General features: G+C 40.0%; 1 protein-coding gene across 3 annotated transcripts in view; it reads right to left on the reverse strand.

The window, feature by feature from the left end:
* wdr25 (WD repeat domain 25) overlaps nucleotides 1–12,234 on the reverse strand; it is a 38,380-nt gene extending 26,146 nt beyond the window's left edge. Inside the window, exons 1-2 of one of the 3 annotated variants that reach the window (XM_088648138.1) lie at nucleotides 12,160–12,234; nucleotides 10,477–11,348 (exon numbers count right to left, since the gene is read on the reverse strand). In XM_088648138.1, coding sequence (XP_088504264.1) covers nucleotides 10,477–11,130 — 654 coding nt within the window. In that variant the 5' untranslated portion in view covers nucleotides 11,131–11,348; nucleotides 12,160–12,234. Of the gene's footprint in view, nucleotides 1–10,476; nucleotides 11,349–12,124 lie in introns of all 3 variants that reach the window. The other 2 variants (XM_088648137.1, XM_088648140.1) reach the window with 2 other exon arrangements.
* Between the last annotated feature and the right edge of the window lie 164 nt (nucleotides 12,235–12,398).

Raw genomic sequence — 12,398 nt, forward strand, 5'->3', positions numbered from 1 at the left:
ACATGCATCATCATTGAGATTAAAAGGGAATGTATTCCTCTAAGTAATAACTGCTTTATTTATTAATAGAATGATGCTATATAAGCAATCAAGTTTAATTTGAAAACTAATTCCAAACAACTTCTAAAACAGGAGTAAAATATTGCAGAGCAAAGGAAATTTTAACCATGCATTTAAGATGGTGAGAATTATCATTGATGACTTTCATAATTTAGGAATGATTCATTTTTTAATTCTTTTTAATCTATTAAAAATGACTTTTTGTTTAAAAGATGTACATGATTATGATATTAGTTGACTTATTGCTAAAAGCGAACAGTGCCATCTACTGCTCAGGAAATAAAAAAATGTTATCATGTGATACCATAATATATGCAGAATGTAAACGTACATATGTAAAACTTATGGTATTAAAGTGAAGCTTTTTCAGCATCTCGCTTTTGAAAAACATTATCCACATCTAAAGCTACTTAGCTACAGTACCACAATAAGGTCACATGTTGTTTATCTGTCTGGCACACAGCAATGCAGAGGAGTTTTTAAATCCTAGGTAGGAGATATGTACACTACTGCTGTGCTATGATTCACTGGCTCCATTATAGAAGTGTTTTCTATGATTAAATGTAAAAGCACCTGCTAAACAAGAGCTTTAAGTAACATCCCTAATGATGATAAACACCCCTTTTAACGGTAAATAGCACACACTACCTTTCTCAGAATGTTCAAGCAACATTTCATGTTATTGGCTGAAAAACACACAACTGCTCGACCTCACTTTGTCCCCCTTTTATTGGTTCTGTCTTTATTTTTTACTCTAAAAAGACAATCACGGCGGTAATCTGTTAAAAGCATCTAGATGAGCTTATTTAAGGACATAAGGAACTTTACACACAAATAGGGGACATTCATCCCATCTAGTCTGGATGATTGAAACACCTGGACACATCAGTGATCGAACTCAGGGCCTCACACATGCAAAGCTTACACTGTACCACTGAGCTACATCTCTGACACCCGGTTTAATTGGCTGTCTGCTTTGACAAATTAAGACTGCTGCACTGACTACCTTGCACAATAATCCTGGTGTTCCATCTGTTGCATAAAACATGATGTAACATTCTCATGCTGTACCATACATTCCTCCACTTAGTCTCATGCAGTGTCATCTACTTTGCAAAACCTAATGTGACTGATTAATTATTTATGATGACTGCTGTTGCAATGATAAATACCACTATTTTGTCTCTACTTAGGAATGGACCAATCCACCTAGGTACAGTGTAGTACACGTAAATCCATTTTAACATATGAATGTTTACTGTTTTATCATAAATATCACAAAAATCTGCTCTGTACAACAATAACAACACAATGGTTTCTGTGATCCTCAGTGCTCTGCCTTTACTCTACCTCATGTTTCAGATTAAAATAGCTTGGCTTTTTATTCTTCGTTGCATCATTTTAAAGACATGCTGTAATCTGTTTTCTCATATTTTATCTCCTGCTGGTAAATCACACATTATTCTACTTTTTATCTGTGTCCTCAGGTACGCAGAGTAATTAGAATGGGAATTAGTTTCAGTGTTATCACCCTAAACCGCTGTGAACAAGTTTCTAATCCAGGGGAGCTCCAGAAATACTGGAGCTGAAATAAACATCCTGAATTTTTTCACAGAAGCACATATAGAAAAGTGAGCGTTTGTCAGTGTCATACCTATGGGCAACCCCAGCGAACACCAGACTAAGAGAACGTTATCAACAATAAGTATCGCTTAGACTGAGAAATCATGATCCACGTTTTGCACTCCTGATCCCGTGTGTGTGAGGGGGCAGGGAAGTCTGGGGGGGGGTAACTTGTCTTACTGATAGCACAGTGAGCACTTGAACCCAAAGGAAAACATTTATTTAGATGGCCCTTTTCAAGCTTGAAGTTTTAAAAATGTTGCTTAGAATGTATAACATGTATCAGGTATATAGCTGCTGCAAATGTCATGAATCGAGTCTTTTGGGTGATTGCTTTGCAAACATATGCTTTGCCCTGACTGGATTTGCTGTCCTGACGAGGATTATTTTATTCTACACAGAGTAGCAGGTTATAAATGAATGACATTCTCCCCTTTTGAATATTAATAGGGAATTAGAACACCAGTAGGAGGTTGTGTTGCCCCACAGAAAGCAGCTAATCAAAACTTGGCTCCTCGACAGTCATCAGCAGCATGTGCAATAATAATTATTATCAGTCTTATCTTCAGCGCTAAGAGGGTAATGAGAAAGATACATTTAATTTACACTTGAATGCCTGAAACAATTCCAGCAGCTCTCCACAGTATGACAGTGGAGACTTTTCATTCTTTCTTTGAAAAGGAACAGAGGAAACAAATATAAACACAGGCTTAAATGTACACATATGTTCTTCATGGGTAGGGAGAGTGATAGCAGGCTGTGCAGGAGCTGAATGGATTCAGATAACGTCATGGGAGAGCAGACACCGAGACCGAGGGAACATCAGAACCTGAATTTTAAATAGCACAAAGACACAAAACACCACTTTTTCCTGATGACAGCATGAGTTTTTGGTGCTATTAAAATAAGTCTCCGACCTTTCCACACTGACCTCTAACCTCTGCACCTGTATGTTAACCCTGTTAATTACAACTGCTCCATCTCACAGCATGTAGCACACTATCATTTATGTGCAGTTCAAAGCTTAAAGTTATTTTTTTTATATCAGGATACTGATATATTGAATTTTGATCATTTGAGATGAAGTTGAAGGCTGTCTGCTATAATTGCATTATATGTAATAACTGCATCCTTCCATTTGTCTTGCTGCTCTGTTCAACTCTTTCCAGAATCTGTCATCGCACCAGGAGCTCCATAATGTAAAGCACATTACTGTTAATGATAATAGAGTGTAGTAAATTAAATCCGGGGAAAGTCTGTCAACAACTGAAAGACTTTGGTGCTGACCCTCACTGCAATGCTAGGAGCCCAAGATGAATGTAAACCACATTTTTATTTCTACTGATATTTCATATTCCCCTCTGAAGTCATGGAATAACTAGACCTACAGGATACTGCATCAGTCTTTGCACACCAGCCCATGGTTCATACTGAATTTTTGCACAGAAAGAAACAAAAGCCTGACATTTCTGAAACAGCATGCTCACTATTCCAAGCTGTTGAAGTGTGTCAAACGCTTTTTATTTTATCAGGAAGAAAAAAAAAATGCCTTAAATTAGTGCTAAACAAGATTTCAATTACAGATACCAGAGAACCAGAAAACAGTGAAAGTGCTGTTGAGAAAGGCTCATTCAAAGCATTTTATTTTTAAGATGTAAAATAACTTGTTAAATAACATTAGCTTTGTTATTTTACATGTTACTTTGTTATTAACTTTGATTCTCCTTTTACTAAATGATCATTTTTGTTAACAGCAGTCACTCTTGTTTTCCTGTGGGTCCCTATAACCTGCTTTAATTACACAAAGTCTCCTAACAAAATGCTATTGTGACTGGATAACAGCATAAATATGCACAGGCAGTGTTTTGCGCTAGGCTCACTTGGGTGGATGTGAGCGACAGTTTGAGCCTAGTGAGGTTTTAATGAAGCATGACTCTTAAGACACCTTTTTCTTAATTCACCAACTCTTGAGTTTCATGGAATGTACTCACAAAAGAGAAAACACATACAAAAACATTGTTTCAGAATATTCCAAAGATGTGCACTTTGTAAAAAAGAAACTGATTTTCCTCCTGAACAAGACAGAGAATATTTTCTAGAACTCAGTAATTTAGCACTCCCAGATCCGAGTGAATCATTTTAGACACAACAACAGCTTTTTATTACAGGGTGACTGATGAACTCTCACGTTAACAGACTCGTGTACTAAGCCTACACTACTCTTCACTAACACTAAAATCATTTAACACATTGGGTTGTACTGACCTCTGTTGGACTACAGCTTCACAACCAAAAACATGTCTGTTCCACCTGTTTTTATTTACTGAGTTTCCCTTCCTAAGAGAAATATAAATTATTTTGCAATCTACATCTGGAAAATTTAACTCCATGCCAAGTACACAGGACATCAGGTTTGCAGTACTAAGGTCTATCTAATCTCAGTAAGATGACACCTTTGAACACATTGTAGCTGCGAGGCTTATTAATAAGGCAGAATTAAGTGTTTCTGAGCTTTCCCAAATTAGGCCCCATTTCTCTGTTCATCTCTGTGGTGCAGCCACAGAGAGGCTATTCATGCAGGGTGATTTAAGGTCCTAGGACAGCTCCCAAAGGGGGATGCACTTAGCTAAGCCTGGCTATCATGATCAATGGTCATCCATTGGCGCCTATCTGTCTAGGGAGTGCCAGATGGACATCTGGACTGCATTCCTAAGTGTCAGGAGTAAGTGACTCATAACTCACCTTGATCAACCAATCAGGGACTGGTAGGGCCGAGTAACCCACGTGGGACTCTGATGCCCATGGAACTTTCAGCCAATCAATGAGCTGAAGTTCCTCCAGGTAAAAACAGGCAACACAGAGATTCAGAAGGGAAGATTCAGTAAGATTCAGTAAGATTCTGGAGAGGATTCTGTGGACTGTTCTAAAGGGAATTCAAAGGAGAATTCCAGGGCAGGACGGCCCAGGAGCAGAAGGCTCCCAAGGGCAGGACATTCTCGCAGCGCGCCTCCTGACCATCCTGAGACTCAGCCCGGACAACCACGGAACGGCCAGTGTGTCCGAGTGCCAGAACTTTCCTTTGTTCTAAGAGTCTAGAGTGGAGGTTGCCAGAGAGTAACCAGCAGCAGGCCTCGTGAACAGGTCGGAACTGGGGACAGCTGAATCACTATTCAGAACTAGCTCTTCACCAGGAACGAACCAGTCCTCTTCCTGACTTGCTGGGACCCACAGTCATCTTTTCTCCTGTGCACAAACTTTGCTAACTAGCCGGTCAGTGAGCATCAGCAGCGCACCGTCGCAAGCCGCACAGCGCAGCCTGGCACTGAGCCAGAGAGCGCGGATTGGACAGCAACAGCCTGCAACTGTTTCTTTGTGCCCGCAGGAGATCTGAATCCCCAGAAATTGGATGAGTATTCAACTTCAATGCATTACAGCTCGAGAATTCAATTGTTATCCCAACCAGTTGATATCAATTTAATTCCTAAGAGTTATGTACTTGTTTCGAGTATCTAATGTAGAAGTTATAACCAAGTTCATTTACGAAACGGTCTAAATGAATGATATACTGAACGTATGTCCTCTTGATATGTGTAACACTTTGTAACTGACTGAATATATACCTTTTGTATTCTGATAACCCTCTCGATAAGATCTGTTAGGTTTAAGGCATATTCTATGTATTAATAAATGTATTCTCGTGTATTAGTACCTGTGTGTGTGCGTTGTTTGAGTTATGTCGCATGGTTGGACTCTAAAGCCATCAAAAGAATCAACTTTGTGATTTACTGCTACAATTAATAATTGTCTCAGTAAATGCCCAAACCCTACAGAACCGGTGCCTTCAGAGAGCCACTACATTACATTTTGGCTATGGCAACGTTACATATTTGGCGTCCCTGAACGGCTATGAATCATTACAACATTAAAATAATTGGTAGCACAGTTGAGGCTTCATGTAAAGCAACTACAATGAGCATTTCACACTTATTTCAGAAACACATAGCCCCCACGAGCACAGAAATGAACACTGAAAAGCAATAAAATTAATTACAGCTGACCATGCCAAACTGTCACTGACTCTTCAGATGGGTTACTGTGAAACAAACTGGAATTTGTAGGAACGATAAACACCACTACAGAAAATGGAAACTGTCTTTCACATGCTGAGTATATTTATTGAAACTGAGTGCCTTTAGACATCTCTGTGTTTCTTTTGCTGTGTGTGTTGTTGATGCAGTGCTATAGAGAGGGCACCTCATCCTGTTTAGAACCATTTCATCGTATCATCCATTGCGTGTGAGGCAGATCATGACGGACAGGAAAAACACTCCCAAAAATAGATGAAGAGTCTTTCAGAGCTGATTAACTTGGACAGGTCAGCAGATCTGGAAAATGAGCCATTTCTCCAAGCGTAAAGGACATAAAAAAGAAGATATGTTACATTATCAGACAAAAAAAAAACAGATAACCTTCGGCTTTCTTTGAAATGAGACTTGCTGATCTCCTTCCAGCACAATCTGCTCTCAGAACACTTTCTGAAAGACAGCATACATAAAGTCATAAAGACTGAAGGATGTGGGGAACAATCTTTAGCTTTCTGTTTAAGCATCCATTTCCACAGTCATCAAAAGACATCACACAAATACTACTGGACACTCTTCCCTTGCTCTTCCGGATTTGCTGTACAATACTTCAGACAGGTTGCTGAGAGTTGTTACCAAACAGAAGACGCATACAAGTTCTTAAAATTTAGAGGCTGTGAATTTCACATTTCTGAATACAGAACGCATAGGATCTAAAATAAAATAAAAATGCAGATCCTCCATTAGAGTGCAGGGATGAATTTATCCTTTCAGGGCAGCATCACAAGAAAAAACTGGTTGTGAGGATTCTAGCTACTTGGATGTGAAAGCAGTCAACTCACATGAGGTGTGAGATAGATAAGGACAAGAGTAGTACAGCATGTACAAACTCCAGGAGGGAGCAGAAATGGAAAACGAAGGTATTATAATAATTATAATAATTGCTTACACTTATATAGTGCTTTTCTGGACACTCCACTCAAAGCGCTTTACAGGTAATGGGGACTCCCCTCCACCACCACCAATGTGTAGCATCCACCTGGATGATGCGACGGCAGCCATAGTGCGCCAGAACGCTCACCATATATCAGCTATCAGTGGGGAGGAGAGCAGAGTAATGTAGCCAATTCATAGAGGGGGAGTATTAGGAGGCCATGATTGGTAAGGGCCAATTGGAAATTTGGCCAGGACACCGGGGTTACACCCCTACTCTTTTCGAGAAGCGCCCTGGGATTTTTAATGACCACAGAGAGTCAGGACCTCGGTTTTACGTCTCATCCGAAGGACGGCGCCTGTTTACAGTATAGTGTCCCCATCACTATACTGGGGCATTAGGACCCACATGGACCACAGGGTGAGCGCCCCCTGCTGGCCCCACTAACACCTCTTCCAGCAGCAACCTTAGTTTTTCCCAGGAGGTCTCCCATCCAGGTACTGACCAGGCTCACACCTGCTGAGCTTCAGTGGGCTGCCAGTTGTGAGTTGCAGGGTGATATGGCTGCTGGCTTATCACCCTGTATTGTGTCCTTGGCCTGTAAAACCTAAAGCCATCCTTCTCAATGATCATACTGGTTGTTGAAAGCAGAACAATAACTGCCTTTGCTGAAAATAGGGGGGAAAAAAAATAGACAGCCAGTCTAGAAACCAACCACTCAATCTTCATTCACAGCAACCCTACAGACATGAGTGAGGATTCTGAGAATGAAATCAGTGATGCGTTAAGTTTGATAATCTGTATTTCGTGCAAAAAAAAACAACAATTGTTGACTTTGTCTCCTTTGAGGGGAAAAACATTTATTCCCCATACCTGTAACCTTTCCAGGACTTTAACACCTATTCTTTTCTTATTCCCTTCTTCCTGATGCTGTTTAAGATTAACTCATGATGACAGTGATGATAAAAAATTGTAACCAAATGATGTAAGTTAATTGCAAAAATTGAGGAATTTCCTTTGAATTCCAAAGAAGAAACCATCTCAAACTTAAGGACTGTCAGAAATAAAGCAATCATCTATCCACACAAAAAACAAAAAGGCTGATGAAGAATGCAATAAAAATCATCAACAGAACAACAGTATGTTCTCCTATGTGAGTTAACTGTAGCTGTACTTACAACATATTAACTTGATGACGCTACTGTATGTCACAAAGCTCAGCACTCAAGAAGATGTGCAGATGTATTGTACTATTCCAAGTTAAATTTTCATGCCTTTTCTGTGAGAATATAGTGAAGCTAATTTCCAAATCAATACTCAGAGGAAAGTGGGGGTTGACTTTTTACTTTATGAAAATCTGCTATGGCTTCAAAGCACTGTATTTAATTAAAAAGGCTGTAAATGGGAGGAGAGAGATACAATGTAAAGCGATCTGTCATACAGGGCTTTAATTACAGCTTTGAAGCTCAGTCTCTAGAGCTCTTATTAAATACTGTAACCTAACAGAAGGTCAGTTAACCTTTATCTAATTACTGACCTAGTATCTCGGGGATGTAAAAGAGCTTTCTAAAGGAGTAGAAAAAAACTGTTATAGAGCGAACATGAATGCAATGTCATGGACAAAATCCAGTCCTGTGAAAGAATTAAACACAAGGGGAAATAAAGAAAATATACACACTGTCATAGTTCAAACTCTAAACATAATAGATTACACTCTCCTTCAAACAAGAGGTCCACGAGACAAAAGGACAGTAAATGCATGCGACATTCAAAGAGCAAACAGGACACTTCATCTACTTAATGATCTAAAATATTTAAAAGCAGAATGGGTGTCTTTTACAGCACGTTTTCCATGTGCCTGCTATTATTTACCAAGGGCAGCCACAGTAAAATACTTGAGGCAACAAGAACATCCCCCGCTCATTAAGCCTTGTAGCAACTCCAGGGATTGTGAGAGGGAGTTGTGCTTTATCGGCCTTGAGAAGATGCTGCACCGCAAAAGATGTTAATTCTCCTCTGTAGTCCACCTATTGACATTTCACACTTGATCAATTCATTACTTTTCCTCTGTCGCCACGCTTTACAATGAAATGCCTTCGCTACACAAATCAAAGGAGTAGTATCAAAACACTATCGAATGCTAAGTTATACATCTGCATGTGTTAACCTGAGGTTCAGGAGTGTCACCATGGATCAACAAAGCCAGTAACACGCCAGATACAGATGATTAAGGCAGAAATCACTCGGCACATCTAGAAATTGTCATTGACTTGCTTTAAAAAATAATACATTTCATGGGTGGTTTTAACTAGCCTTAATACATCTTAGTGGAGAATTCCTTAAATTCTTGAAGTCATGAAACCATGAAGTACTCTGGACTATCTGACAGCACCATGGGTGTGTAATTTTTTGCAATGGCATTTAAATGTGCCATTTCATGTTTAATAGTAAAATACACAATGCATGTGCTTTGCTATTATATTAAAAACAACAAAGATGGCAGCTACAATGGCTGTCTGGCAGCATCAGCCACTATTACTGGCATAAATATTTGACATTATCCACACGGCACCTGCAATAATAGCCTGGGAGCCCCTGAAATGCCAAGTCCTTAGAGAAACATCTGTGTTGCCTCAGTAGGAAACTGCCAGGCTGCTACACTATTAAATTAATTCACTGAGGGCTCAGATGGAGTGGAAATCAGAAATATGTAGTTCTTGAAGACCCCAGCTGGCCACCGCTGTCTTAGTTTACAGCCACAGTTATTTTGATTATGCCCTTATGGATTTATTACAAACTTATTGTCTGCTTTATTCAGACTAGAAAGTATTCATTTGGTTTTATATTTCTGTGGGGCACAATACAGTGTAATAAACAGCTTGATGTTTCATGTAGTTCAGGCTTAGGTCTGTAGGTTTCTGTGCAGTTTCGGAAGGCTGTATAATCAATTGAATTAATCATACATGTTGTTGCCACAACAGCTAAAGGGAATCAGGGCAACAACACAGTGCCATCTCCACCATCTGCTCTACAAGCTCTACAACCTTGAATTAGCTGGAGCTGATGCATTTCCATTCGTTTTAACAAGGAGCCTGATCATGAATTTTAGATGTTTCATTAACCAGCACCCGCTCTCCATTTTACAAGTGCAGTGTTCGACAACATTTTAAAGTTACAATCATCAACCGTCAATCATGACAAAAGTATTCTATTTATCTATGCATGCATCACTTAACCTTTTCAATATGAATAATGTATTTTACTCTGACAAGCTGCAATGTGGCTGCCACATTCCTTAGAGTAGAAAATGAAGCACAAGAGACATACGGAAACATGAAAAAATATATATTGCTTGTCTTCTTAATGATATTTTGAGCATTATAGGTCAATCTTTCAGGCTTTTTTAAACTTTACCATGACATTGATGAGCGTGTTGAAGATGAGCTTATGTTCTACTAATGATTATAATATCTTATTAATAATAGTAATTGTATTATATTGTCTGTATACACATATAAATAACAATAGCAGTGGTTCTTAGTAGCAGATCATGGATTGATTTTTCTTATTTCTGTACAATGTTTGAGAAGTGTCGCACTCCAGTTCACCAAAGGTTTCAAAGCAATAATCAGGGAGCTTATTGCCTGTACAGGCATTCACTACAGCGTAACCACTGTGTTGACATTTTCAAGCAATGTCGTTGTGTGGATTCAACAGCTCTAATAGCTCTGGAGTCAGGCCTAATAACTACCCGAGGACCTCAGGTGAAAAGGTTACCTTCACAGTTTTGTCCATGGAGGCAGACAGCAGGAGGTGACTGAACTGTGGTACTGGGCACCACTGCACAGTGTTCACAGGTCCCTGATGAGCCTGGATATGGAGCCGGGCATGTCTCGGGAGTTCTGTTCTGCCGGGCTTTCGTCCCAGATACGGCCGGACGCTATCAGACACCTCAGTGAGCAGCTTGGAGTCTGTGGCCCCTGCTGCAGGAATCTCAGTCTGTAGGGCTGTCTCTGTGTCATGCTCAGGCATCTGTCCCATCCTCTGCCTCTTGGGCACGTATGGCTTCACGGCTCCCACTGCAACCTGAGGCCTCTTCCGAGCAATCGCGCCCCCCAAGTCCCGAGACAGCAGAGCAGAGGACTGCAATCCCTGAGTGCTGCTTTTCAAACCCACTGGAGCAGCCCAGGGGGTAGAACTGATCTCCTGGGGCCAGTCAGGAGGGAGGTCCCTGTCTGGTATTTCTGTCCCTCTAGGCTGGAGGGCGGATGCTGAACAAAAAGCGTCTCCATGACTTACTGCCTTGACGTCCGTCTTTGAAAAGTGAGAAGCACAGGGCAGCTGGGAATCCACACTTGCACTTTTAGGGAGCGCAGCCTGTGTCAAGTCATCGTCACTGTCAGAATCTTCGTATGCTACAAGGGAACTCATAGCCCCCTACTGAGGTGGATGAAAGGTGCCCTCTCTCTTTACTTCAGTTGCAGAACACAGCCTGCGCAAGTAGGCTGTTCACCAGCATGCCACTAAACACTCCTGGAATAACCAGTCGACAGGCTTAGTGCAAAAGGTAGGGGCCGCAGATGTTCAGAGGCCATGTGGAAATTAAACGTAAATCTTCTTATCCTGTCACAGCTGCTAAGCACAGAGCTCTGAAAATAAAAAAGTAGCATTAAATACAAAATAGTGTGGCAACCATTGCAGGTCCTCCTGAATTTCTGTAGAGATCACAGAACGGTTACAGAATTTATTACAATGGGCACACATCGTTAAAGCTAACTTTGAAGTTTGATAGCTCTTATTTTGCGACTGGGACGAAAGAGGTTGTATTAGTGTTACATTCAAAAACTATTCTAATGCCGAAAAACGAAACCTCTATGTCCTGTTCACTCTTAAGATTTGTTGTACATATAGCACGACCGCCATCTGCTGCATTTTTTCAATATGACATTCCTGCTGCTGCCAGTGACAAAACATTTTTTGCCATTTTTGTGAAATCAAATGTTTTGTATTGCTATATTTTATATACTACATCAGAGACATTTTAAATGAAGTCTGCCCACACAGATCGTCTATATTACGCGGCCGATATATCATCACTTAGCCAATAATATTTAAATGAATGTGCCTGTGCCTAATTATTGTACATTCTGTTCAGCTGCTTCAAGTACTCAAGAGCAAATCTTCAAATTATTCAATGCATGAAGGAGGTCTTGTTTTAAAATTATTTCTGGTCTCCACTTGCGCATGTTTGTGTTTTCAACTCATGAAACATTGAACATTGCAGAAACTCTAAAAAAATGGAAAATGTTTCCAATACATAAATTGTTTGAAAGAAAAGTTTTTTAAAATATAATAAACTAAGCCACTGGAACTTTACATTTAAGTGAGTGAAAACAATAAATTAGTCGTGTCAATCATACAGTACCTACATGCGCTTATGAGACTGAAATTTGGACTAACCGGAGACGCTGCACGCTCGAATCACTCAACCACACGTAACTTCACTTCCTGGTTCAGCCGGGTTTATGTGCTCTACCAGAAACTCTGCAACATTTCCCCGGAACAAGAGATACCCACCTGCTAGTTCTCGCAGTATAGATTTTAAAAAGGGTGTAAAGTCTATAAAATGTATGTTTTATTAATAAAAAAATCAAAATAGATTTATCTGATTTAACTATGAATAGCATGGGCTTTGTCAT

The sequence above is a fragment of the Lepisosteus platostomus genome, chromosome 10, assembly GCF_059453375.1.
Source record: "Lepisosteus platostomus isolate fLepPlt1 chromosome 10, fLepPlt1.hap1, whole genome shotgun sequence".
NCBI lineage: Eukaryota > Metazoa > Chordata > Actinopteri > Semionotiformes > Lepisosteidae > Lepisosteus > Lepisosteus platostomus.